Raw genomic sequence first — 25,290 nt, forward strand, 5'->3', positions numbered from 1 at the left:
CGCTCTCAGAGGGAGGGAACGCAAGAGAGGGAAGGAAAGGAAGGAAGTTAACCAGGCGATCGTTTGGTTTGCTATCCTGCGCACTAGGGGAAAGGCTAACGGGACGGAAAGAGAGAAAATATTGAAGAGGGCGAGAGATAGAGAGAGAGAGAGAGAGAGAGAGAGAGAGAGAGAGAGAGAGAGAGAGAGAGAGAGAGAGAGAGAGAGAGAGCAGCAGTCGCGCGCACACTCGAAAGAGCACACCAAGTCTACAAACGGTCGCGGAGGCCCGTCGACTACAACGCCCTCGTTGCTTTCAGCTGCAGTGACGCGCACGGCCATGGTCCAAGAACCTTGGCTTCTGAACACGGTCTGTAATTTAGTTGATTTATTGTTGTACAGGCACTAGCGGCGCGGGACGTCATAACGAGAACAGGAGCATAGGAGCTCTTCAATATTTTTTTTCGATGCCGCCCGAGTCGTACGTAGGTGTGTTAGTGGTTCCAATGCGGAACGAGTAATGCTTTCGTGAAAGCTACCCCGATGTAGAGGCGACATGACAACATTGCATTCGGACGGGAAATTCCGGATGGCAATTGAAGCTTTAAGAAAAGATCACGTTTATGTAGGCGACACTTCGGGAAACTAGGAAACGATGAATAAGAGTACCTGATGAGCCAGGAAATAAACTCCCTTCGCAGCATCGGTTCTTGGTAGTGGGATCGGGACCGCATGGTTGCCTTCATAGGTGAACAGGGCCGCCTCATCGGCGAAGTCATTACCATTAATACCGGTATGTACTGGCAACCACTGAAATATTCTGTCACGTCCTTTTTCCCGAGCTTGATGGTGACCATTTATCTCCTGTATCAGTTGCTCGTGACTCCTGATAAACGTACTCTTTAGGTGTGAACACGTCGCGATGAATACCGTCACGAGAGCTTCCCGATAACGTCCCTTGACGCTTAACTTAAACATACCCATCATTGCAGCGTCATCCGGTGGGAAAAAAATTGGCGCATGGTGTCGCAAATTGGCGCCGGTCCTGCCCGCTTACAGCGCGCAGGACCGGCGCGAATGTTAGTGCCCTCTCACTGGCCGGGACGCCGGTGTCTTCTGCGCGGGACGCTATAGCAGGATGTGACGTCAGCGCAAGTGGCAAAATTGTATGGCGCCTAATAGTCCTTTGCGGAATATGTTTGAGTAGCGCGCTAAAAATACGTATTTTTCGTAGCTCTTAAATCGTTCGTTGGTGACGAAGGTTCGACGAATGCGGCGCATGATCTGCACAGTAAGCAGGTACGCTGGTGAGAAAATGTATATGGACGAACAGAAAACTCGCCCCAAAAGCTGAATTTATTCGTAATTCAGACGCAGAAACTAAAATTGACGAATGCGCTAGAAAGGTCGCAATGTTAAGTTTGAACTGCAGTCCTTAATTTCAACTTACATTCGCAGGCGCAGAAGATATTGCGCTTTAACAGGGAATCGCTGCAGTGCGTATGATTTTGCTCAGGAGAGAGAGAGAGAGTACATGCCGTTGGAGATCTAAAAGTTGATCGCCTAGCGGAACACGTCACTTTAACTAATGTTTACACATAACTTTCGCAACAGCAGCAGTTAACCTCTTTAGTGTTAAACAGAATTCCTTGCAAAGCGCTTAATTAGCTAGAGCACCACTTACCTCTGAACTGCTGGTTACTTCGCGGTCCATTCCGTTAGCCTACTTCTTTCGTTAGCCTTCTTTTCGTGAACATACCGTCACCTTGAGTTCACCAGCACACAGCGTCATCTCCGCAGCACCCCGACCCAGAGCAGATATTGAGCAGTAGAGACTCCACACTTTGCCGTTGGTGAAAGGACAACTTGGCCTCCGCTTGAAGCTGACACGAAGCTACATCCGTCCACACAAATAAACTTTAGCAACTGGTCAAGGCCCTTAGTTACACTCCGTGAATACGGACAGCACAAAACGAGCACGACATGGAGATAGGTAACTTAAGGTGAGTTCGTGTGGTCGATCCGGTCCTCTAAGTAGGATGGCAAGACGCTCCAGATCCGAGGCCGAGAAAGCACGCGCCGCACGAACGGCGGGTCACTTTCCGGAGCAACGAGAAAGGGTGAAGCGAAGGCCGAGGGAACCTTTCAGTGGCTCCCGACTCAACACCGCCACCGCATTGCGCAGCATTATAGATTACAGCATCACGGCGAACGAGGGTGCAAGCCAGAAAAAAAAAAAAAAAGAACACTGGCGGGCTACGAAAGCAATCGCTACATTAAGCAAAATTACACCCTTTTGCCGCACAACGATAATTGTCATTTGCCTTGTCCGCAATTCCTTTCTTTAACGCGGCGAGCCCGGTACTTTCCAGTAACGAGCGACATGCGCGTTATCAGCATGACATAGCATTCCCGGCAGGAAAGTAGCAGGCGCGGCGTTTTCAAGAAAGGAAACACAAGCAAGGCAGATGACGAAGGTTGTTCACTCTTAAAACGGTTGCACCCTTTGGGGTGTAAATTTGCCCCTCAACAATAATCGTCATCTGCCTTGCTTGCGTTTCCTTTCCTGAAAACTCGGCGCTCGCTACTTTCCTGTCGAGAATGCTGCGTCACACTGATGACGCCCGTGCCGTTCGTGACTGGGAAGTACCGGGCTCGCCGCGTTAAAGAAAGGAAACGCGGGCAACACGGACGACGATTATTGTTGTGGGACAAGATACGCCCCGAAGGGTGTAAACTTTTCTAAGAGCGTTGTGTGGCATATATACACCCCAAAGGGTGTACATTTGCGTAAGAGTGTACAGTGGCGGTCGCTTGCAAGACAGTCCTATGTATACGCCAACACAACAACTTTTCGGCATTACGATAGCATGCTGCCACTGCTTGCCTCCCGACCCAAGAGAACGGAAGGTGCCGCCATGGTGCCGCTGACGAACGCGTTGCCGCGTCGCCATCGACGATGTGAGGCACACAAAGCCCGACAATGCAATTACAAAACCACCTAGACAGCCTGGCCGACACCGACAGAAACACGCTGGCGGAAGCTGCATAGCACCCGCCATGGTTGCTTAGAGGCTTTGGCGTTGCGCTGCTGAGCACGAAGTCGCGTGATCAAATTCCGGCCGCGGCGGTCGCATATCGATGGGGGTTAAATGCGAAAACGCTCGTTTGCCGTGTACTGGGTACACGTTAAAGAGCCCCAGGTGGTCAAAATTAATTAGAAGTGGCACCCCGCGGCGTAATTAATAATTAGATCGCGGTATTGGCACGTAAAACCTAAGCACTTATTACAATTTTTTTTAAAACTGCATAGCGCTTCGCGACCGAAAACTGGCTGGATCTTGCAATTTCTCGGACGTCGTCGGTCGGAGCATTTCCGGATGCTCCAAGTCGGATTTCAGCGATCTGAAATAAGGAGCCAAATTTAGTCTGAGCGCACTTTTTCGATCCCCCGAATAAGACTACCTATGGAGCGCTCCGAAACTACCACCCGAATTAGCTATTAGTCTATAAGTAACATCAAATATAGGGATAGTTGGTTAGGATGAGGCGTCGGTCCGGACAAACGTGCATTTGTTTGGCGCGAAGCGTCGCTTTTCGTTGCCTAGACACCGCGTACCTGCCGGCGAAAGTGTACCTCAGCCACGCTGGCACACGACACAGACACGGTGTATACTGTTGGCACGGTGACCACATTCCGTATTTAAAGCACGGCACTCACTGTTTGATTGCAGGAACACGGTTACAGATCCAAGATATGCGTGCCAAAAACTGGCTTTTTAGTTCTGTGTTCTAGATCCGACGCTCAGTAAGAATTGTGGATTCTCAAGTGAGAAAATGATCCGCCACTTTCTGGCAACGAGTTCAAACATATATGCGGTGAGGCAGGCAGATGAGCGGCTCTGGATTATTTTACTCCAAATGCGTTGTGTTTCCTGCTCTCTCTATGCACTACGTTAAGGTGGCGCATTCTCGGACGATCACTTTCGTGAGATTCAGCCTATGAGTGCCAACGGAGCTTCTTTCTTGCGTCTGCCCAACCCTCCTGTGCATGTGCCCAGTAGCGATTCTCTCGAAATCTTGCGCAAGTGATCGTCCCTTGGGGTACTATTCTCGACATAGTCGAATTCCGCCATATTGTCGAATTTGCAACCTGGTTGGTTCTGATTGGCCAGAAGGGCTGCTATGATTTCTGCGATTGGCATTACCCAATTCAGCAACAACGAGGCATTTGTCATTGTAAGTAGTATTCTTGGTCTGGATTTTATAAATTACAAGCAGCAAGTGCATCATCCACACTTGTCTGTAAACAGTTTCCGGCGGTGAAAACGTTCTGTAGGCTCTGTTCACAGCAGGGAAACTCACTCACAAAATGTGGGAATGCACCTCGCTCTCGTTTTCTCATACCCCGGTCAACAGCGAGACTGACAGGACCGCCTGGCTCAGGTCCGGGGACGTCGATCGACATCTTGCACTGGTGTACTGGGCAGGCCCGGGGCCTTAGTCGAGCCCGATCCCTCAGTCAGCTTCCCTCTTCCCCCTCCCCCTTTTCGATAACGTTTATCACCACCAAAGCGATCCGACAGTATTGCAGTAGGGCCAGTCGCGTAGCCAGACATCTGTTCCAGGTTATGGGAAGGGGGAGAGGTCAAGTAGGCTCCCGGTGTGTCACCCCCTGGCTCCGCTGAGAGCCAGGTGGCACGCTCGATTCGCGATCATGGCCACGGTGGTCTCGTTCCGATGAGGGTGGAAGGCAAAAACGCTCGTGTACTCAAATTTAGGGGCAGGTCGAATGACTTTATTTTTTTTAGCAGAACGGACACATTTTATTGTCGAACAGTTTTAATGCATCCTATAACTGCTGGATTCGATGAGGCTAACTTGAAGGCCCTGGTCATGAAGCACTTACATTGTGGTTGAACTGGACGTTCAGCACGTTGTGTGCTGAAAAAGTATAGAATACGGTGGAAATTAATGAACTAAGCAGGCTGTGAAATTATGCGTTAGTGAATGAATCAATCGAAACTTATAAACATTGAGACGAGGTACAGTTCAGATACCAGGGTACTACCCCTGCTGGTTCACACAACGCGTAATTAGAGAAATTTCATTTCTAGCTGCTGGCTCAACGCCGGTGCACTTCTCCACCGTCTACACATGCAAGTGAAGGTTCACGGAGGCCCAGGATTTCTTTCTGGAACCAGAACCTTTCACGCAGAGCGTCTGTTAGCTTGCTTTCGCCACGGTGATTCGATGCCCTTCGAGAAAGCTCTGGCACGAGCTGTCAACTTCTGTAGCTGCATTCCACAGCTTGCGCGCCGGCTGGTTTTCGATGCATTTAAGCATTTCGACCCCAGGGGCCAAATTCAAGAACGCCCATTGAGAACGTTCATTGAGAGCGCGTTAAAGACCCCCTGGTGCTCCAAATTATTCCGGAGTCCCCTAATGCGGTGTGCTTCTTAATAAGATCATAGTCATGGCACGTAAAACCCCAGAATTTAATTTTAATTCTTCAGCGTGAAGTGCATACACGCACTCCTTTATTCAACATGCGCATGCAGCAAGAAAGTCTAGTTGCTCTGGCCGTTCATGTTGCAAAAAAGCTTATTGAAAAAAAAGAAAAAAAAAGAAGGCGACAGCTATCGGCGGTCGACGAGCAACGAACCTTACACTCTAAGTGCCCCTTCTGCCACACAACGATAATCGTCATCTGCCTTGATGTGTTTCCTTTCTTTAACGCTGCGAGCCCGGTACTTTTCAGTAACGAACGGCGCGCGCGTTATCAGCATGATAGCATTGCCGACAGAAAATGCTGTCATGCTGATAACGCACGCGTAAATGCTATCATGCTGATAACGCGCGTGCCGTTCGTTACTGGGAAGTACCGGGCTCGCAGCGTTAAAGAAAGGAAACGCATCAAGGCAGATGACCTTTATCGTTGTGTGGCAGAAGGGGCACTTAGAGTGCATCTTATCTTGCCACATAACGATAATGGTCATTTGTCTTGTCCGCATTTCCTTTCTTTGATGCTGCGAGCCCGGTACTTCCAAGTCACAAACGGCATGCGCGTTATCAGCATGACAGAGCATGTTCGACAGGAAAGTAGCGAGCGCAGCGGTTTCAAGAAAGGAAACGCAAGCAAGACAGATGACGGTTACCCTTGTGTGGCAAGATACGACCAAAAGGCGTACATTTGTTTAAAAGCGTATCGTTCGCTCAGGAACGGCTGATCATGGTTTCGCGCATCATGAAGAAATGCTCTATGGTATGTCGTCACCTTCATTAAATTCGACACTTATGCGACAGGCAGAGCCGTTTAGCGCAGGCGGCTGCAGAGCGGCATGTCAGAGCCTTTACCGACTAACGGATTCCGCGTACGTCACACGCGTCATCTACAAAGCTTTGGACCAGAGTACTCGCCGATTCCGACAGCGGCTTCCGCTAGGTACATATACTTTGCTTGATATCTTTTCGATCGTTTGTCAATGGCATTTGTACGCTGTCGCCTAGCGCTCATCAGCTACCAAGTGTCGATGCGAGCAAGCGGTGATAAGCGTGAGGAAGCCGCAGTAGCGATAACGACCACATGCGTTACGCCGAGTCCGCAAGCGCATTTGTCGGAGCGCCCATGCTTTACGCTGGACCGGCTAACAAAGCCTGAAGATTTTTCGCGACAGCCGTAATATGTATGAGCGTGGTCGGCTTTCGGCCTGAGCGGTCGATGGGCAGTTGGGATAGCTCGAGGATCGCTAGCACACTTACCTTCTCAGGTGCGGAGCCGTTTCACCTTTCTATCCTCTTTTTTTTCACCCGCCAGGGTTGCTCAGTGGCCATGGTGTTGGGCTGCTGAGCACGACGTCGCGGGATCGAATCCCGGCCACGGCGGCCGCATTTCGATGGGGGCGAAATGCGATAACACCCGTGTACTTAGATTTAGGTGCACGTTAAAGAACCCCAGGTGGTCAAAATTGCTGGAGTCCTCTAATACGGCGTGCCTCATAATCAGAAAGTGGTTTTGGCACGTAAAACCCCATAATTCAATTTTTTAATCCCCTTTTTGTTCCCCTTTCTCCCTCCCCCAGTGTATGGTAGAAAACCGGGTGCTCGTCTGGTTGAACTCTCTGCCTTTCCTGTCCTCTCTCTCTATATATATATATCTCTTTCTCTCTGTTGGTCGCGGGATCGAATCCCGGCCACGGCGGCCGCATTTCGATGGGGGCGAAATGCGAAAACACCCGTGTGCTTAGATTTAGGTGCACGTTAAAGAACCCCAGGTGGTCAAAATTTCCGGAGTCCTCCACTACGGCGTGCCTCATAATCAGAAAGTGGTTTTGGCACGTAAAACCCCAAATATTATTATTATTTCTCTCTGTTGTGTTTCGTGTTAGCGTCGCGGGCGCATGTTCTAAGTACACCGGGTTTTCGTCCGCTTCCCAGAGACAAGCACACCGCGGCGATGGAATCCTGCTGGACCCGATGCCTACCGAAGTCCGTCAACAGGCAGCTGCTGCCGCTGAAGGCCCACTTTTTTCTCTACCTGGCTGGTACGAACTTTTGTGTGTAATGTTCCCCTTTTTGAGTGCGTATGCAGGGTCACTGCCGCCTTATTGTGTGAGCTTCTAATGCTGACGCTGATGTTGATGCTCGTGGAGATAACTTGGTCAGCGTAGCTGTACAGGCACATGCGAAGTTGCGGGTCTGCTGAAGCAGCCCAAGTGAACGGGAGCTGAACATGAAGTCCATAGTGTCGGGATAGCGAACACATTAGAAAGCCTAACATCGACCGAGCCTTGCTTCATGTCGTAAAATTTGTTGCTTGTCATGTGGGGTTAAATTGGAACTCCTATGCAGCTTTCTGAGCGCCCACTTGTAGTTTAGGGATGTTTGGAGATCGCTGAACTATAATATGCGTTCTCGTTTCTTTCTTTTTTTTTCCTTTGAGCGTGTGTCTTCACCTAGACTATACGACGCCGTGCGGGTCAACCGGAAATGCGCCGGCCGCGCGAGCGGTGCACGACAGCTTAGATGGACGGCTCGTACACGGGGCACGCCAGAACGAACGAACGCGGCTGGTGAGGCCTTCGCGTCGCAAACTAGTTAGACATTTCTTAACCTAAACACGTGTGTATCATTCTCTTTGCCTTTTATTTCGCATTGTCTCATATTTTTATACGTTCTCAGAGCTTCGATTCATACATTTATTACTTCCAGCATGGTGCTTGATCAGGATTTTTATTGATTACAAGTGGTTGATTCTAAGCTTTCTGTCCGTGCTGATCACCTTCTTAATCCTTCTAAGCAATTAAGCTCCACAATCTGCATGAGAATCGTTTTGCTGCAATTAGCGTGGCAGCGGGTCTTGTGTCAACATCCGGCCTAGTTGCATCTTCGATGCGCTCAAATTTCATGCTGCCCGAGCTGCTTTTCAGGCCAAGTTGGCCTCGAGAATGCAAGATGACATGGGCTTGCTGACCACGAGATCTCTCGGAGAATCGACGGTTTTCTCGATTAAGGCGGACAGGACTTGGTAGTTTGACTCGCCAGAGTCCTCAGACTGTATCGAGTGGCACGCGCTGCCGTCTTTACTGTCATATAGCGTGTGACTGTGTTCTTCATTAGGCACGACTTGTGCAGGGATTTGCGAGAATATTGACTGTAAGTCTACCCTTGCGCGTGTGTTCCTGCCTGCACATTTAATAAAGCCTGTTTCTTTCTGAGTTATTCAATATTCCGGAGGTAGCCACTCCATTCATGAACGGTAGCATTTACTCAGTGTTCCGAACAAACGTTGTGGTTGCGTGGCACTCTTACGTTGGCGGTTTGTTGAAGTGGCCTTAGCGTGATCAAGGAAGCAGGTTCCGAAACGTTTTAATCTTTAGCATCCGTCGACTTGGTGATTGACCGCATCTCCATCGCTTCTAATCGTTATAAGACGGCTTGGTCATCATTACGTCGCCTTGATTGCAGTGACCACCCCGCGGGATGAAGAGACGAAATCACGCATCAGCTTTTTAAATAGGTTTCGCTGGCCTGTGAAGGCGCAGGGGTATTGTTCAGTCATACGTGAGAGCACATGCTGCCTGAATAGCTCATCTTTGTCCATGCCGTAGTAGCACATGTCTTGCTCTCTGCATCAGTCAGCCTATTAGATTGAGCCGAATCAAGCATCCGGCTGAGTCCATCTCCATGACAACCTTTATAGTAGCATAGCGCATAAACGATAGGGGAGTGGCTGCGTTTCGTTTGCTGTTGCTTGGTAAAAAGCCGTAAGATATGGCATTATACAACTGCATCAACAGAAGGCCTCCAGGTCTTCATGAGCACATTTAGGAATTAATGACGAACGATGACGATTTACTTCGTTTATCTCATCTTTAAAACAGGTTGCTGAAGTAGCTGCGCGTAGCGTTCTAGCGACCTATATATCTTCAAAAAATGTTCATGGCTGTGGCCATGTTCAGCTCAACTCGTTCTACATTTTTTTTTTCGCCTGACAGCTGTGCCATCTGCTGTAGGGCACTAAGTGCTGGTACTAAATCTTTGCTGATTTTGGGTAACCTGAAGCGCCAATAAACGCCAATCATCGTCATTGGGTAGCTTAGAGTTTAGAGGTATGCGACCGCTTTCAGCGGCATCGGTGACTGTATAAGAAACGCACAGCTGTTAGGGAATCGTTTTCACCGCAGCACAGTTGCGAACGCGTATCGCACAACCCTACATACGGTTGGCTTTCCATTTCGCAGGAATTCGCTATCGCGTGATTGAAAGATAGCACTATTGGAACTCCGCCACGCTCCTGATAACGACGAATGGAGATACAAGCTTTCTTGTTTGACTTACGATAGACGTCGGGCCTGGAATCAACGTTCGTGTCGGATGTACAGTACTTAACGCGGCCCCTTTGCGGCCTTGCATTCACGCTGCATGATCTGAGCTAAATTGTGAGACTTCGATGTGGGCCTGAAGCTGGTAACTCGCTGGTTTAAGAAATGTCTTACGGGCGCCTCTATTGCTCTGAAGCTGCACTTTTCTGATAGACACCTGCAGTGGTGACGGAAGTGGCTCAGACCTGTAAACGGTGCACATGGCGATGACCGCAGCGCTGGGCTTCTGTTTGAAGGAAAAACACCTACGGCATTTATTCGAATTTCCATTGAAACTTCTGTTCGAACTAACTTGGAAGTTGGCGCAATGTGGTGAAATTTTGCGACTATAGACGTGCTAGACCGAGATCACGCAATGTCTTAGTTGAAAATTCTGATAACAGAGTTGTCTTTTGTGGGCGCACGGAACCGGCTGTAGACTCACTGCCGCCCCAAATTTCGGTCTGTGCGGCCTTTACGGAAACTGGGTTGACAGCCGGTTTCATAGCCCTATGCCGAGGTGAGAAGCTCGTAGAAAACCTGTTGCTCACTTGTTGGCTTTGGGTGCCATCATAATCGGGAAGTGTAGCTCGCGCAAAAGGTCCATAACTTCGACGTTCTAACGGTGCATACTGGTTCCGCGACTATAAGACTCATAATATCTCTGAAAGTGTTCGTAAGAGATTTAGGTATTATGGCCTGATAGCTCGCTGTAGTTATCATTATTTGTTTTCCAGACAGCCCAGATATCTGTGTCACTTCGCTCCTCCGCATGCTCTTGCCATTTTATCCCTTGCATGGTGTTGAGGACGCAGGGGCCTCACTTTTATGGTCCACCTAGTGATAAGCAGCACTTGATAATATCTTTTAAAGATATTGTTACGAGCCACTTATCCTGAGGACAAAGAAGACGTTTCGTTTCGTTCACAAATGATGGTGCATACCCACTAATACGTTGCATAGCAGCCGAGAAAGAGGACGAGCTGTGCCCTGGTCCGGCATCTTTGTTGTTGTGCCACTCGCTGCCACTGTGTGAATATTGCGGATAAATCCTTTTTGACATCTCTTTATAACAATATTGTGGAGTTTAACGTTCAAGAACTTAACGTTGGGTTTTGAAACACCGTAGTAAAATGCTCCGGATTAATTTTAACAACTTGAGGGCCATTTAACGAGTACCTAAATCTGAGATTACATGAGCGTATTGCTTTTAGCCCCCATTCAAATGCGGATGCCACAGCCGGGATAGAACCCGCGACATCAGGCTTGGAAGCAGTGTGCCATATCCACCGAATCACTGCAGAAGGCACAACGTCTTTGCCAGTGAAACATGCGATAAACTCTGAGATTCTCGACCTCTTAACTTAATTCTGTTACGTGAGGCTTAGTAGTCTGGATGGCACTCGCGCTCTTACTGAATGCATTTATGGCCTCGTTCTCGACGATACGTTTAAAACAATATGAAATTATCGCGTTGGCTAACCGTTGCGTATGAGTTGTACATCGTCTGTTGTCAGGAATGTTCTCTTTCGTGTGCTTTTCTTTTTCACCAGGACAAGCATGCGTGTCCCCGTACCTGGCGGTGATCGGGCGACAGGTAGGAATAAACGCTGCCACGATCGCTGTCATCTTCGCCATAACACCATTGGCCGCCGTCATCGTAAAGCCGCTGTGTGGAGTTGTCATCGACCGGACGCAAAACGCCACTGCCGTAATTGTCTTTCTTCAAGCCATCTTGATCGTCTCCCATGGGGTTGTTTTCTTCAGCCCCAGCTTCAAAGCCGACGCGGGTAGTTTGTTCACCGGTTACATAAACTGCAACTCTAGTCAGCTGATCGTATCGAACGCAAGTCCGGCCGCTAGCGTTCTCTCCGGGGCTAGCGAAAGTGCCCCGCTTCCCTGCAACTTGACAGTGATTGACGATGACTATTCAGTGAACGTCAACGTCACGAGTGCCTCGTACACCCTGGTTAACTTAAGAGGCCTGTCCGACATATGCATGAATGCGATGGTTAACGAGAGCGTTGCCAGTGAAATTTTCGCCGCCCTGCACTGTCCACGCGATGCCACTCAGTACGACGGCAAATTCTGGATCTACACCATTTCGATCGTCGTCGCCTGGACGTCTGCGGTAACCCTGTACACCGTCACGGATGCTGCCGTCTGCGAGTTGCTGGCCGACAACGTGAGCGCTTTCGGGCGCCAACGTCTCTGGGGCACCATCAGTTGGGGCGTTGTGAGCCCGCTGATCGGATTCATGATCGACGAAGCCAGTGACCCTACCCACACCGACTACAAGCCGGGCTTCTATTTCTTCGCGGCCTTCATGGCCTTGGACGTGTTCCTCATACTCTGCATGCCCCGCTTGCGTACGGCAGACTTGTCCATGAACTTTCTCAGGGACATCGCGACCCTGTTCTGCAACGCCGAGATCGTGCTGTTCATCGTGTGGACGTTCGTAGCTGGCGCCCTCATGGGTGTCGTATGGTCCTTCAACACATGGTATCTGGAAGACCTGCACGCCTCTAAGCTCTTGATCGGCCTGACCAACACGGTGATGTGCTTGTGCGTGGAGTTACCGTTTTTCTTCATTTCCAAAACAATACTCGAGAGCATCGGGTACTACTTATCCTACTCGGCGGCTTTACTGATGTTGTCAATCAAGTTCATCGGCTATTCGTATCTTGTCAATCCCTGGTACGGGCTCATCGTGGATATCCCGGGCGGCACCGTCTTTCCACTCGCCTACTCCGCCATGACTGTGTTCGCCAAGCGGGCGGCTACTCCTGGGACGACTGCTTCGATGATGTGCATCTTGGGCTCGACTTTGGAAGGTCTCGGTGAGTGGTGTGTTTGTTCTTTTGCGCGCCTCTCTTTAGTTCACTTTAGAGAGCGTAAGAATGGGTGTATGAAAGTGTTGAGTCTTTCATGTTCGCTTTGGCCAAACGCAGATATGAAAACAGGCTCACCATTGTCATGTAACACTTGCTTGGCAACGCCACTTGTGTGGCGATGTACTGGTATGAGCCTGGAAGCGTTCGCATCATTGAAATCGGCCAAGACAGTGCTGAGTAGGCCGATCAACATTGTGCGCCTTTCCCTATCGCAATGTTCTGCGTTTTTCTTTTTTTTTTATCTTAGCAAGTGCGCTCAAATGAGCGCTCGTGTTTTTGTATTGTTCCGGTGGATCACTTTACTGTCACTCAAATGTAGTTCATGAGTAGCATAGTGTTCGAAGCAGCAGAGCTACGTAGCTCGATAAAAATGGAAGCTTTGGCCTGTCGCCTTTTTTTTCCAGGCATCGCCGCCGGAAATCTACTGGGCGGAATGAGCATTGACAAAATCGGCGCCCGGCTCACATTCCGCTATCTCGGCTACGTATCTGCGGGGTGCGCAATTTTGTGCACTCTGACCTACCTGTGTCTTCGGTACCTGGGCAGTGGCCGTTTAGGTGAGCATCCTGTTAACAGTTGGGTGGATAGGCAGTAAGCTTCCACAATGAAGACACTTCTTTCTCGGAAAAAGACGGTATTATATAACGCCGTGAACAAGGAAGACGTGTTCGTGCACGCTTTTGTAGTTGGAAATTACTTTCTAAACCGTCGTGTAACCAACACTTATCGTTTTGCTTTATGCAGCTGCTGTAAATGGGAAGGAAGGTCCTTGTTCTGTTCAGTTTATTCTGCCTAATTCCGAGTGTCGTCAGTGGGAAATAATTGTTGTCCTCTTTTAAGTTCTTAACGTCCCGTCGGGCATTGTGAAAGGAAAAGGAAGTTGCATGTGATGCAAACAGGATGTAAGGATTACTACGCCAGGAGATCACCTAGTAAGTCAGAGCAAAAGCCGCGAACTGAGCAAACCACGAGCATTGCGCAAGTACGCATTCTTGAAGGCCATTCTCGGTGTTCACTTTAGTTTCATGTCGGTTTCACGTGAGATTTGGATCATGTCTTCCTAGACGTAGGCCAAATGACTCCTAATTCTTGATGAGGTCTAGTCTGTTACAATGTCATCCCGTCATGCCTTCCTGGACGAAAATGTTGCCTGCACGAGAGACATTATGCAGCCTTGCTCAAGAACGCCGATATCTGCTAAAGAGAGAGAGAGAGTAAACATTTATTCGGACAAGCTTTAGCTCGAAGGCAACTACAATTTGCCTATTCGATTAGAAAGAGAGAGGAAAAGGGATGAATGAATGACAGGGAGGTTAATCATGACTGGGCCCGGTTGGATACGTTGCACCGGGGAAAGGGGAAAAGCAGAGGAATATGGTGATAGAAGGGAAAGTCCACTGTTCATTTCACCGACGTACCTACAATTCTGTTCCATATCGTAGATGGTCACTCAGTCCTGTAACCTATTCAAATGTCTAAAACGCGTATATACTTTTGAGACAAACGGTGGACCGACTTGAATGAAATTTGTTCCATTTCAGAGAAAATGTTGTATTCTAGCAACTGTACAACTCAACATGTCTGTTTAAGGTCTCAGATTTTTAAAACTAAAAATGCCGAAAATGATCGAGTAATCTTGAACAAAGAAAATTAAAGGGCGATGTTTACAAATCGGTAACTATGTAACAAAAACATATATCGCAGTTCTCTAAGCTGCATCGGTTAGCACATGCATGTCAAGCGGACAAACTTGATATTTGGATAAGGCAGCCTCTGTTAAGTTAAACTAATTACGAGAGTTTCCCAAAATCCCTGCTCACAAATCAGTGGTATATTTCAGAGTGGCATATAATGCATCAATTTCGTCCGTTTTATATGTTTTATGGTGTGCCGTTTACAACCTAGGGATATCGTTTTTCATTGCCCAATTAGTTTCACACTTAGTAGTTGATTATCCAGTAATTTTGCAATTGTTAAGACTTTTTAAAAAAGCAATCTGATGGCCTAAATAAAGATGTCGGCTCTCTGCAGTTGCTATATTTTAACGTTTTCTTTTAAGTGCACCGATCGAAGTCGTACGACTTCATGAACTTCGTTATCGCTTTTAGGCTCATAGTGGCTGAACGTACCCGTTCACCAATCGCAGTGAGCGAACGTTGAAGGACGTGCATTTTATTTATACGTCAGATTCCTCCTGCAGGGGCTACTCCCCGATCGGAGAAGCTCGGCCTGACGGGTGCCAAGGAACAGGATGCCCGGCTGTGTGACATTGCTGCCAACAACGAATGCGCCGAGGGCACTTACTTGTGAGAATTCCCCGGTTGCTGCGCACATTGGTTTCCCGGAGCACAGCTGCAAAGCGACTGTTCAGTCATCACCCGCATAGGGACGTTCGGATCTTCGAGGACACCACAGGAACCTACCCTTACTCAGTGACATTCAATCCTGCCAATCTCACGGCTTTTTTTAGCCATTGGGAGACCTGTGTACTGAACCTCGGCAACTCTGCGCTGGTGTAGGTGCCATGTGTTCGTGCTTTTTCAAGACTAGGCCTTGCGAAGCTGATAAGTATTGGCGTAACGTACTATGTGAAGGTGGCGTGCGTCACCGTTGTCGATAGAACACTCTGCGTGCGTCAACGTTGTCGATAGAACACTCTGCGGAAAGCGTCAGAAATATCGGTAGCTGCGGCTTGAGTCAGGCATGGTTATCTTCACTGTCTGAAAGTGCTTTATTTAAAATATCGTTAGAGTTACGCGCACGTAAAACTTGTGCCACCTAATCTAAGCACCTTCAGCATATTTTAACTTCGGATCGCGAAATAAGCGTTGTCTTTTCGTGGTTTGATACTGACAATAATTTTATCTGCTTCCAATCGTATTTCCTGAACAATGGTGCTTCTGAGCATAAGTTAAATCAAATCGTCCTTTGACAGAACTGATGTGCGCGAGAGAAATGCACAGTTCGTTTGAGAAACGGCTGTCGCCTTTGCTTGGCCCCAAATGCGCTTAAGAACGACGCTGCGCACGATCTGTCACTTGTTTAGCGTTGGCCACCGAAATGTTACACTGCGCGTTTTTATTAGGCGCGCATTTACCATATAGAAGCTCGCAGCTTTTGCGCGACTAGTGAGGCTACGTGTGTTTTCAAGTGGCACAAGTGGCAGCTAAGACTTAGTTTTCCTGATTGCATTTCGCGTGGCTAAGCAGCCGGCGTTGTGGGATCATTAAACATACGGTGCGATGAAGCTTACGAAACGCGCAGGTGTAAGTGCATGCGTTGAGCTCGTCTCGGGTCGTGTGTTAAAATCGTCACGCTTGTTGTACTGCAGAGCAGCTACCATTCTCAGAGCAGCTACTGTTCTAGGCGAGGTGATCTCAAAAAGATTGAGAACAAAAATTCTTGCCTTAGTCAGAGGCGTTCACAGGGTCCGATATCACCATCTCATTTGTACTATCGCTTTTTTTTTCAATACCTGCAGCTTTACGAAGAAAACGGGAGTTTGTGCACACGGTTTTTCTTATCCTTTCATTAGAGCGCTTTAGTGCACGGTTGCATTTCAAAATGCGTCGCCGGGAAATCTGGGAATCCATTGACAAAAGTGCCTCAAGAGGACAAGGGACTCTTCAGAGAAGCGGTGTTGTGCCATTTAAGTTCTTCGTGGAGCTCACCTCACAAGCCATGTGTGACCAAGGGTTTCAAAAGCAACCAAGCCACTTTACTGCTCCGCATTCGAATGGGCTCTGCTCGTACCCCTGCGTGGATGTATGAGACTGGCCTGGCGTTGTCTCCATTATGTTCAACCTGTGGTGCGTGAGGTGACATAGAACATTACCTTATGTGCTGCACTCTGTATAACGCGGAAAGGAGTGTGTTATTCGGGTCGCTCAAGAAGACAGGAATCCCTCACAGCTCTCTTCTGGACATTGTTTTCCCGCGCGGGAACCAGTTGTGTAGGAAGGAGGTTTCTCGCCTTCCTTTAAATTACCTGCAGGACACGGATTTGGCCACCACATGGTGACCTTAGGAGTGACTATGTGTAGTTGGGAGGTCTGTGTCTGATTTATGTGATTTATGTATTTGAAGTGTCGCTATGGTGGAGCAATTGCCGGAAGCAACTGCAAGGCTAATCCCAGCAGTAGCCTACTCAACTCAACTCAACTGGGCTTACAATTACTGTGGGGTTGATTCCTGGTATACCTGAAGTGTCAGCCACTTTACTCATTTTGCTCCTGAGCTACATATAAAACGAAAATGACCCAAGTTGGGTCGGTAACTACGTTTTTGAGCTGGATACTGTTTTACTTGTTTTTGTTCGGATCTTGACTGTGAATAGCACCGTGTTAAAGTATTAACACAGTGAACGTAGCGACCAGTGTCTACAATTAGCTATAGTTTTCGTTTCAGAAAGAATTTTACACCATGTATATCTTCTTCCCGAGTGCATCTATTGTGGTATGAGTGCCGAGGAGATTTTGCACTCAATAAACATTTTGTTTTTGAAAATTCAAGCGTTACCTCTTGTAAATCTGTGTCTCCGCTTGAATTTTTATATTTTGCTTGTAACAGGGCCTTTTTTTTCGGGAATGTATACGTGTGCTCCAAAGTAACATGCATCATTCAGGAGATATTTGCAAGAATATATCGAACGAGGCGTGGCTGGAACTCGAATTACGAATGTGTTAGGCGAATATATAAGCTTACTAAATCTGAAGGGACCGACAAGGTAACCCCGATGATGGAAAAATTTTATATCACACTGGCTAAATAAAACGAGCCATATGTTTTTCTCATTACAAGTGAGTATATACATATATATATATATATATATATATATATATATATATATATATATATATATATATATTTCACTAATTGTCGCGAAAATGATTTCGGGTGCCCCGCGCGGCAAGAACGTGACGATGCATAAGAGGTCTTTCACGTGCCCTTCAATTGGTGTACATGATTCCTGATCTCTCTTATTAGTATTGAAACGCAGTACACTCTTTTTCCGTTATAACTTTTTTGCTGATAGGCCTTTGTTTGTAGTGAGTAGAAAAGTGGCGCTGCATTCGCCTTCGTTTTCGATTAGCTGGCTTGGCTTGGCTTGTCTATCGACGGAGTGACGGCGATGGGGGCCAGCCAGCCATGACCTACAGGTATATGTGTACTTGGGAGGACAACGCGGTACAAGTATAAGAAAAGGCTCTACGACAACGGAAACTTATTCTAACAACTTATTGTCAAAATTGGCTGAAAGGTCAAAATGCAGGTGGTTAACCGCAGTTTCACTCCCTCCCGTGGAAGCAGAACCATGGGCGGCTTTTAGAATTTGCGAGGCGGTCTACCGGCATAGCTCTCAGTTCTCAGCGTTGCGGGACGAGCGACTCTTGAGCTTTGTCTTTACAAAATCGGTTGTCAGTCCCTTTAAGATATGTAAAACGAAGGAGAAACACCGTCTATGTTTGACGTTACATATGACGAGGACGTTTTTAACCTCGTCGCCTGCACGTCGAAGCCCACGCGAGCGACCACATTGAGCGACGTACTCTCCCTGGCGTTTCCCGTGTGAGGGCATGCAGTTACGCGATATAAGTGGCGTGAAGTACGGTCTTATCACTTCAGTTTATTTGGCTGGCTGTACGGAGCAGCATAAAAGTATTTCTGAAGGTATCGCAGTGGGTTTCTGTCGTTTGCTCGTCCCGTGGGGCAACCGGCAGTGTACGTCACTTATGCATTTCTTGTTCCGACTTGGCGGCAATGGCTAGTTGCTCGTATATCACTTTCGGGGGACTTCCAAAACCTAGCGACGAGAAGGAGATACATGGGTCGCACGACGACCCGCTTCTTCGCTCGAAGCCGTCGCGTACAAAACCGTCCGCATCGGGTTTGGGCTGACGGATAGTTGCTCAAAGGTGTCCGTGCGGAGTTGGAAGCCGGCACGTGACTATTGTGTTCTAGAGTATCTAGTACATTATAGCGCGACGGCGTGGTCGCTATCAAATGTAAGTGTGACTCAGCGTGTGTCGGAGCCCCGATGTAGCTTTGAAACGTAATGATCAATGATTACAAAAATAAGTTACCTCGCGTATATATCATTAAGAATAGGCAACATATATGCGATTTCTTGTTTTTGTTTTACCAGGTGTGCGTAACTTTGGTTATCGCGTCGCGTTATGTTGCCTCCATGTTGGAAGTCAGCTAGGAGTCCACACGACTCGCTTATATGTGCAGTCACCTGACAGTTCTCGGGCGCTGGCGTCGGCCAAAGGATCTACTTGACCTCTCTACAACACTTGCCGACATTCTAGCCTTATTTCTCACCATCGGGTTTCGGCTGAACTCCTTCAATAGCCAATTTATTTGTCCAGAATTTTGGCTACCAACTTTATAGTTTTTTTATATTTAGGTCATCTTTTATATTTAAGCAGTACTGTCCTGAAATCTTCAGCGGGTTCACCTTTCCCAAGATACCTGCAGTTTTGTCGGCCTTTGTTCATATTTTGGGGAATTTTTAATCGACGTTGAAACCACAGCACGGCCTTCTGACCACGATGCTCAAAAAGTCATTTTATTTTCCAGAGGTCTCGTGCAAGCTTCAGTCTTGTAATTCATCAACTTCCTGACTTCCCTGTCACTTATATCCTATTTTGACGACTACATTCCCACGGAACGTGGCAATGATGTAATAGCCATGGGATTGAAGCCGCTCCACCGTGGACACTTCAGCCGCTTTTCCTCACTACGAATGAAAATATTGTATTAATTAGCGCCAGTCTTGAGCATATAAATTCACAGCCTAAAATATTACGCGGATCCCAAGCCCTGTGGGAATCTATGTAAGCGAAGCTTTTGTGTTGTTTGCTTTTATTGACGATAATTAGCGGTAACGCTGACTGCGAATGTATAATTTCTTCAGCGTTTAGTGCAATACGAGAGTAGTGAGTAGATGACAAATGTTACCTTGCATTCACCAGTGCTTTTTGTCTGCGTAGTACACAAGACACATTGAGACGCGTTTGCTCGAGGCGTTGTTGTGTGCCATTGTTTATAAATTATGAGAGGGTTGAGCATTGCCATTGCTTCACATGGCACATCGCATAGCGGCAGACGTGTTGGCAGAACTATGAGGCTCTACGTGCTAAAACCATAATGAGATTATGAGGCACGCCATGGTGGCGGACTCCCGATTAATTTTCACACCCTGGTGTTCATTAACATGCACCTAAATCTAAGTGCACGGCGGTTTTTGTATTTCGCTCCCGTCGAAATCCAGCTCCCGCGGCAGGGATCGAAACCACGACGTCGATTGATGCCATAGCCGCACAGCTACCGCGGTGGGCACAGAAACGTTAATTTGACGTGCCACCGCTTCCTTTGTCTTGCATAGACCCTACGGTGATTTAATGTGGCTTTGCATCAGCACGCCCTGCGTGAATAGTCCGCTTGACGAATTTGCAAGATGTTTGTTTTTTAGAGAAGACAGAAACGTACAGTACCATACCTTTCATTTGGCCCGCAACTGTTGTCGTGTGTAAAGTAGCAGCGTTTCGTTGTCTTCATTTCTCTAACGTAACCTTTTACCTGTCACGACCATGCCTCTTGTATGATATCTGCGAGCGAAGAGTGGCAAGGCTGTTATTCACTCCCTTCGCGATTGCACCGGTTTGCCTCATCTCCTTGCTCCCTCTCTGCCATTCTATTTACCTCTCCTCAGGCATTGCACGTTAGTAGACCGGTAAGCGCTGCAGTTTCTGCACTGCTATTGCGGAGAGTCACATATAATTACAGCTGTAAAGAGGCTAGTGTAACGACGCCCAGGGAGCTCCAAAGAGCACTGTACACGTATGACACGATGAAAACCTCCAAACGAGCTTCTCGCGTCGCCATTCTTCTCTGCTCCGCTCCTTCCATGTATATGCACCCCTCAACCCTCAACGCGGCGTGCAAGGCAGCAACAGCAACATTGAAGAAGTCGAAAGAAGAGGCAAGGAAAGCTTTGATTTTAAAAAATTGCTTTATTTGCTGGCGTAATGTCGCGTGTCGTCGTGGCGTTATCGCGTCCTTTGCGGGGCTTCATCACTGCAAGAGCCAACAGTCCGATTTGCCCACTAGACGTTCCGCCTTCAGGAGTAACTTGTATCCCGTTGCCATGACACGAATGGTCGATACCGTTTACTGCAGACGTACAACACTTTTTTTGTCAGTATGTACATTATTTTCGTCGTCCACAGGTATACTGTGGAGGCGCTTGCTTTTTACTGCACAGTAATAAGAAGTGATCTTGTTTTCGAATTATATTCTCTTATAATGTTGTATTCTTGTTATAATTGTCGTACGTAATCTACACAGGATGTAATGCTTCCCTTACACCCGCCATTGTGATGAAAATAAACATACCTTGAACTCATTTTCTCAAAGATAAACGCTGAATAAAACGTTGACGTCATGCTGAACAAAATCAGCAAGGGCCGCAGTACTTGATTTTCGGATGTCCCTGTTCGCAAGCTCTATTTCTTTCCAGGATGTGATCTTGTACCGTAGCAAAGTCCCTCGGGCGTCTCTAACGTGCTCGTTTTCATTCTCAAGCACCCATTGCAATATGTCATCGCCGTAACTCCATGATGTTCTGGTGGCAGGCAACCATGGCATATCGCGTAAGTATGACTACGCTGATTCGTTTGGGTTGGCATGTACTATTTAGCTTGAAAAGTCCGTCCATCTCACCTGATTGTCTTCTTCAATCTTTTACACACTACACGAGTTCTCTCGTTAATCTAATTTTCAACTCACTCTGCCCTATTCCTCTTTTCGTTTTCGCAAAGTGTGTGTATATCGCTGTGGTTACCGAATACGCCCAACGATATGCTACCACTCAAGCCTTTCTGGCGACCTGAGCAACTGAAGTCGCAGGCTTTCTTCAACACGGCGCTGACATTCAATATGGCTATCCTCAACTACTTTTCGCGGAATTCGCTCACCGCTTTCCCTCCTACACAACACGCAGTACACACAGTAGTGTAGGAGTGTCATCTCCTACACTACCCGCTCGTGCTACACACAACACAAACACGCAACGCCCTTAATGAAGCATCACTTACATGCTAGTTGACATGCTGTTGAGGTGCATTCTGTCTAATTACCGGGATAGGAGCGCTACCCTGTCTTTGGCGCTCGTTATTCATCACCATTTTTTTTTTGTCGATAGGAGCATACTGTGTTACCTCTGAATATACTTTCGGCTTTATATGCGACTTTCCACGCCCGCTTATTCTGTTACGCCAACGGCGACCATTGTCGCCAGGCTGCAGCCTCATTCTGAGCTTCGTCATCACCAGAGAGCACAGTAAGGTGTTTTCACAAACAAGCCACGTGATTTGAGCCTCTGTATGCGCAGCGTTCTACGCTGCGGATAGACAAGCCACCGCAGCCACATATATGCTGGAGCCGCGCTCTTTTTCTTCTAGCAATATGGCCGCTGGCGGCTTCACGTATTCCCGTAGGCGGCGGCTAGGACTGACAATCCAGAAGTTTAAGCACAAAACTCCTTGCATAGAAACGACAACATGGTTGCTAATAGGTTGTTGGCTTGGATATGTTTGGCATGAGGCTCGAGACGGCACCCTGTCTTCTAACGCGCTCTTGTATTTGCGTTCGCGTCTTTGAGCCACTGGGCACAGCGGGCCAGCGTAGACGCCACTGCGGATATTGTACCACGCATGCGCACTGGCGTCTAGGCTAGCCTAGACGCCAGTGCCTAGCCCACTGGCTAGCCTAGACCTAGCTACGCATCGATTTGACATTATCAAAGAATGTGTTTACAGCTGCGAGAATGACGATCAATGTATAGCGTAGCGGCCACAACGCCATTGTAACAGTTGTTACTAAGCGACAATGAGTGATGCAATAAAGTGTTTACCGCAAGTTTTTTTACCACGATGCTAACAGCTCCTCTGGTGATCCGCCTTCACAGGGCGGAATGACCTTGATTTTTTAGGACAGTTGGAAAACCAACAAAGCCGTCAGACTGCTGCGCATGCTCAGCAAGAACGCCTCCGGCTTGCTGCGAAACGTGACCTGGAATACGAAGTATTGCTTTCGACTATTCGCTTGCATACCTCTGATGAAAATAACCAGGAGGGGAGCAGAATGTAATAAATACTTTTCCACAACATATTCGCTAACATTCAGAATAATTTTTTATTGTTTCTGCACAAAAGCGATGTTTTCTTTGCCTTGCTCCCCGATATCTGGCTTGTCATCATCGGCTGTCTCGCCGAGTGGAAGTAGAGAAGCTTGATGCGCATGCCTATGACAGCGCTTGAACATATGACGACTCCTTACAACCTACTGTCGCTGCTTGGGTACGGTCACCTTCGTGAGGTTTCGCGTGATTCGGCACCGGACGCGTCAGCGTTTCTGACGTCGTACCAAGTTCTTTGCAAATAGGCACAATGCTGGGAACGCTTTTAGACGCCGACATGCGTCGACGTCAAGGAGGTAAAAGAAAAAAAAATTGCTGTGGCTTAGCTAAGGTTAAGCCCAGGATGCGAAGCATACTAGCCTTTATTTTAGTTGTTGAACCACTGTTTAGCCTGGTGAACTGCTGTTGCTTGGCTATATTTGGTTCGGCTAGACGACGAAACAACTCATGCGTTACTCTGCTGATTCTTTTATGTTCAAACAAATAAATACGCTCTACCGCTACCAATACCGCTATACCGCTGGTATAGCGGTATTGGTAACCTGGTATAGCGGGAGGAGCGGGAGTTAGGCCGCAGTACCAGCTGTGCGACCGCAGGCGAGCGCACGAGCTGAGACCCGGCTATGTAGCTACGCGGCCGCAAGCGAGCGCACGAGTTGAGCCTCCGCTTTTGCAGCTGCTATGACGTCATATGGTAGCTACGCGGCCGCGCCCGGCGCAGCAAGGAAGAGCGTGGTTGTGCGGCTAGTATGCTTCGCATAAAACTGCTGCAGTGGAAGCGCCTGTAGCTTCTTACCAGGAAAGGTGAAGCCAATGCTTGCCCCTCCTTCACTAGAAAGAGATCCTTTTCGGGTGATCTCCACTTACAGATTAAGTGTCCTTTGGCTCTCTTATTTTAATGCTAGGCTAACTAGAAAATAAAAGGCGGTTGGTTCCACCGAAAATAATAATTTCTGCTGAATATTGATGGCGTTCTTCTCAATACAGTATGCCAGGATGTTCAGATTTCACACTAAAAATAGTAATAGAGATAGACGTAGATAAGCATCTGTCTTGTAGAATAAGCCATGATTAACCAACGAGGTTCATTAACTTCTGGGAAGTGTGCGAAAAGCCCTCATTCACGATTTTTATCGTTTAGTTTTATCGTGCCGCTCCTGTGCGGCTTCAACTTGGGGACATTGTTTCCACTCCAGGAGTTGAATTCTTTAACATCCTTCGTTGATTTATCCGGTGCAGAACCATGTGAAACCTTATGAAGGTGATAATATCGCCGAAAGTGATTGCTCGTGAAAATTTCCCCTTGATGCAACTTATCTTTGCTCTACTAAGTACGTCACCAATGACGAACGTTTCAGGGCGCGTTCATCCCCGAAATCCGCCGCATGGCTTTTATCTTGATGAACCTCGATGAGGATAGCAATAGGGGCTTGTTGGTACGGCATATCTTATTTTGTTATAGCGCAAGCTTGACACGGACAACAGGAGGCACATCTGACACACACAGCGGTGTGTGTGTCACATGTGCCTTCTGTTGTCCTTGTCAAGCTTGCGCTATAACAAAATAAAACTTGATGAACCGTTTTATCGTACCGGCTCCTTACTGGCTCACCGAGGCTTCGCTTAAAGCGATTCCGGCAGCCTGTGGATCTGCATATTCCGCTGGAGACTTCACAGGCAGACATCTTGTAACAGACGTCAACCACGTCGTTTATTCTGAATGAACATGGCGTTCGGCCCGATCTGGCTTCAGCATCACAATACATGCGCCCTATTGTATAATTAAATCAGCTAATTTCGCGTAATTTAGGAGCTGATATTTGACCCTAACATGCCGGACGTTTCCTTCTGCAGTCACGATATCGAAGAGGGTACTTGCGCACGCCCTGCTGAGGGCTGATCATGTGACGAGTACTACTTGTAATCTTCGCAAACATCACAAGCCGCACTTGCACTATTGCAACATCCATGTAAAAGGCGGTAATGCGCTAAGAAGGCGAATCACATCAATGCGAGAAGTGAGGGTAGATCACGGCGGATACGCGGTTCATGAGAATGCTGGTGCTACAAAAGTGGACGCGCAACAAGTAAACGTTTTCACATATAGTATCAACAGAATGCCCTAAGTTGTGCTATACGCTGCTGTCGCATTCATGTCCACTCGGCAGGATTTACTTTTCTAATTTTTTAAAAGCTTCCGGTGATGGCAAGAACGCTTCTATCATCAGCGAATCGAAAGCGAGATAGCGGAGCTGATATTTCTATAGATAATAATTTTCCTCGCTTCTAGATGGCAGCCATCTTTTGCTAGGAACTATTTACGGGTGCAGGTGAAACGAACGGCCGAGAT

At 47.7% G+C, this 25,290-nt stretch overlaps 1 protein-coding gene across 5 annotated transcripts; it reads left to right on the plus strand.

Moving 5' to 3' along the window:
* The first annotated feature begins 238 nt into the window (after positions 1–238).
* Positions 239–17,236, plus strand: LOC135914036 (major facilitator superfamily domain-containing protein 6-like). Of its 5 annotated transcripts, XR_011512851.1 has the most exons (6): positions 6,610–6,749; positions 7,417–7,523; positions 11,396–12,682; positions 13,141–13,293; positions 14,937–15,251; positions 16,218–17,236. XR_011512851.1 is itself a non-coding variant. In XM_065446754.2 (5 exons), the coding sequence occupies exons 2-5, from the start codon at positions 7,436–7,438 to the stop codon at positions 15,044–15,046; spliced, it is 1,638 nt and encodes a 545-aa protein (XP_065302826.1). In that variant the 5' UTR covers positions 239–349; positions 7,417–7,435; the 3' UTR covers positions 15,047–17,236. The 5 variants fall into 5 exon arrangements, 4 of the variants coding, with proteins under 4 accessions (XP_065302826.1, XP_070391933.1, XP_070391934.1 ...); XM_065446754.2 differs by lacking the exon at positions 6,610–6,749 and adding an exon at positions 239–349 and having other exon boundaries at positions 14,937–17,236; XM_070535832.1 differs by lacking the exon at positions 6,610–6,749 and adding an exon at positions 6,162–6,244 and having other exon boundaries at positions 14,937–17,236.
* Positions 17,237–25,290: the final 8,054 nt, after the last annotated feature.

This window comes from Dermacentor albipictus, chromosome 3 (genome assembly GCF_038994185.2).
Source record: "Dermacentor albipictus isolate Rhodes 1998 colony chromosome 3, USDA_Dalb.pri_finalv2, whole genome shotgun sequence".
Taxonomy (NCBI): Eukaryota; Metazoa; Arthropoda; class Arachnida; order Ixodida; family Ixodidae; genus Dermacentor; species Dermacentor albipictus.

Bases quoted from the DNA above. Each gene is read 5' to 3' on its own strand.
- LOC135914036 (XM_065446754.2), top strand. From the start codon at position 7,436: ATGGAATCCTGCTGGACCCGATGCCTACCGAAGTCCGTCAACAGGCAG. The intron at 7,524-11,395 runs GTACGAACTTTT...CTTTTTCACCAG, and splicing joins CTTTTTTCTCTACCTGGCTG to GACAAGCATGCGTGTCCCCG. The intron at 12,683-13,140 runs GTGAGTGGTGTG...TTTTTTTTCCAG, and splicing joins CTCGACTTTGGAAGGTCTCG to GCATCGCCGCCGGAAATCTA.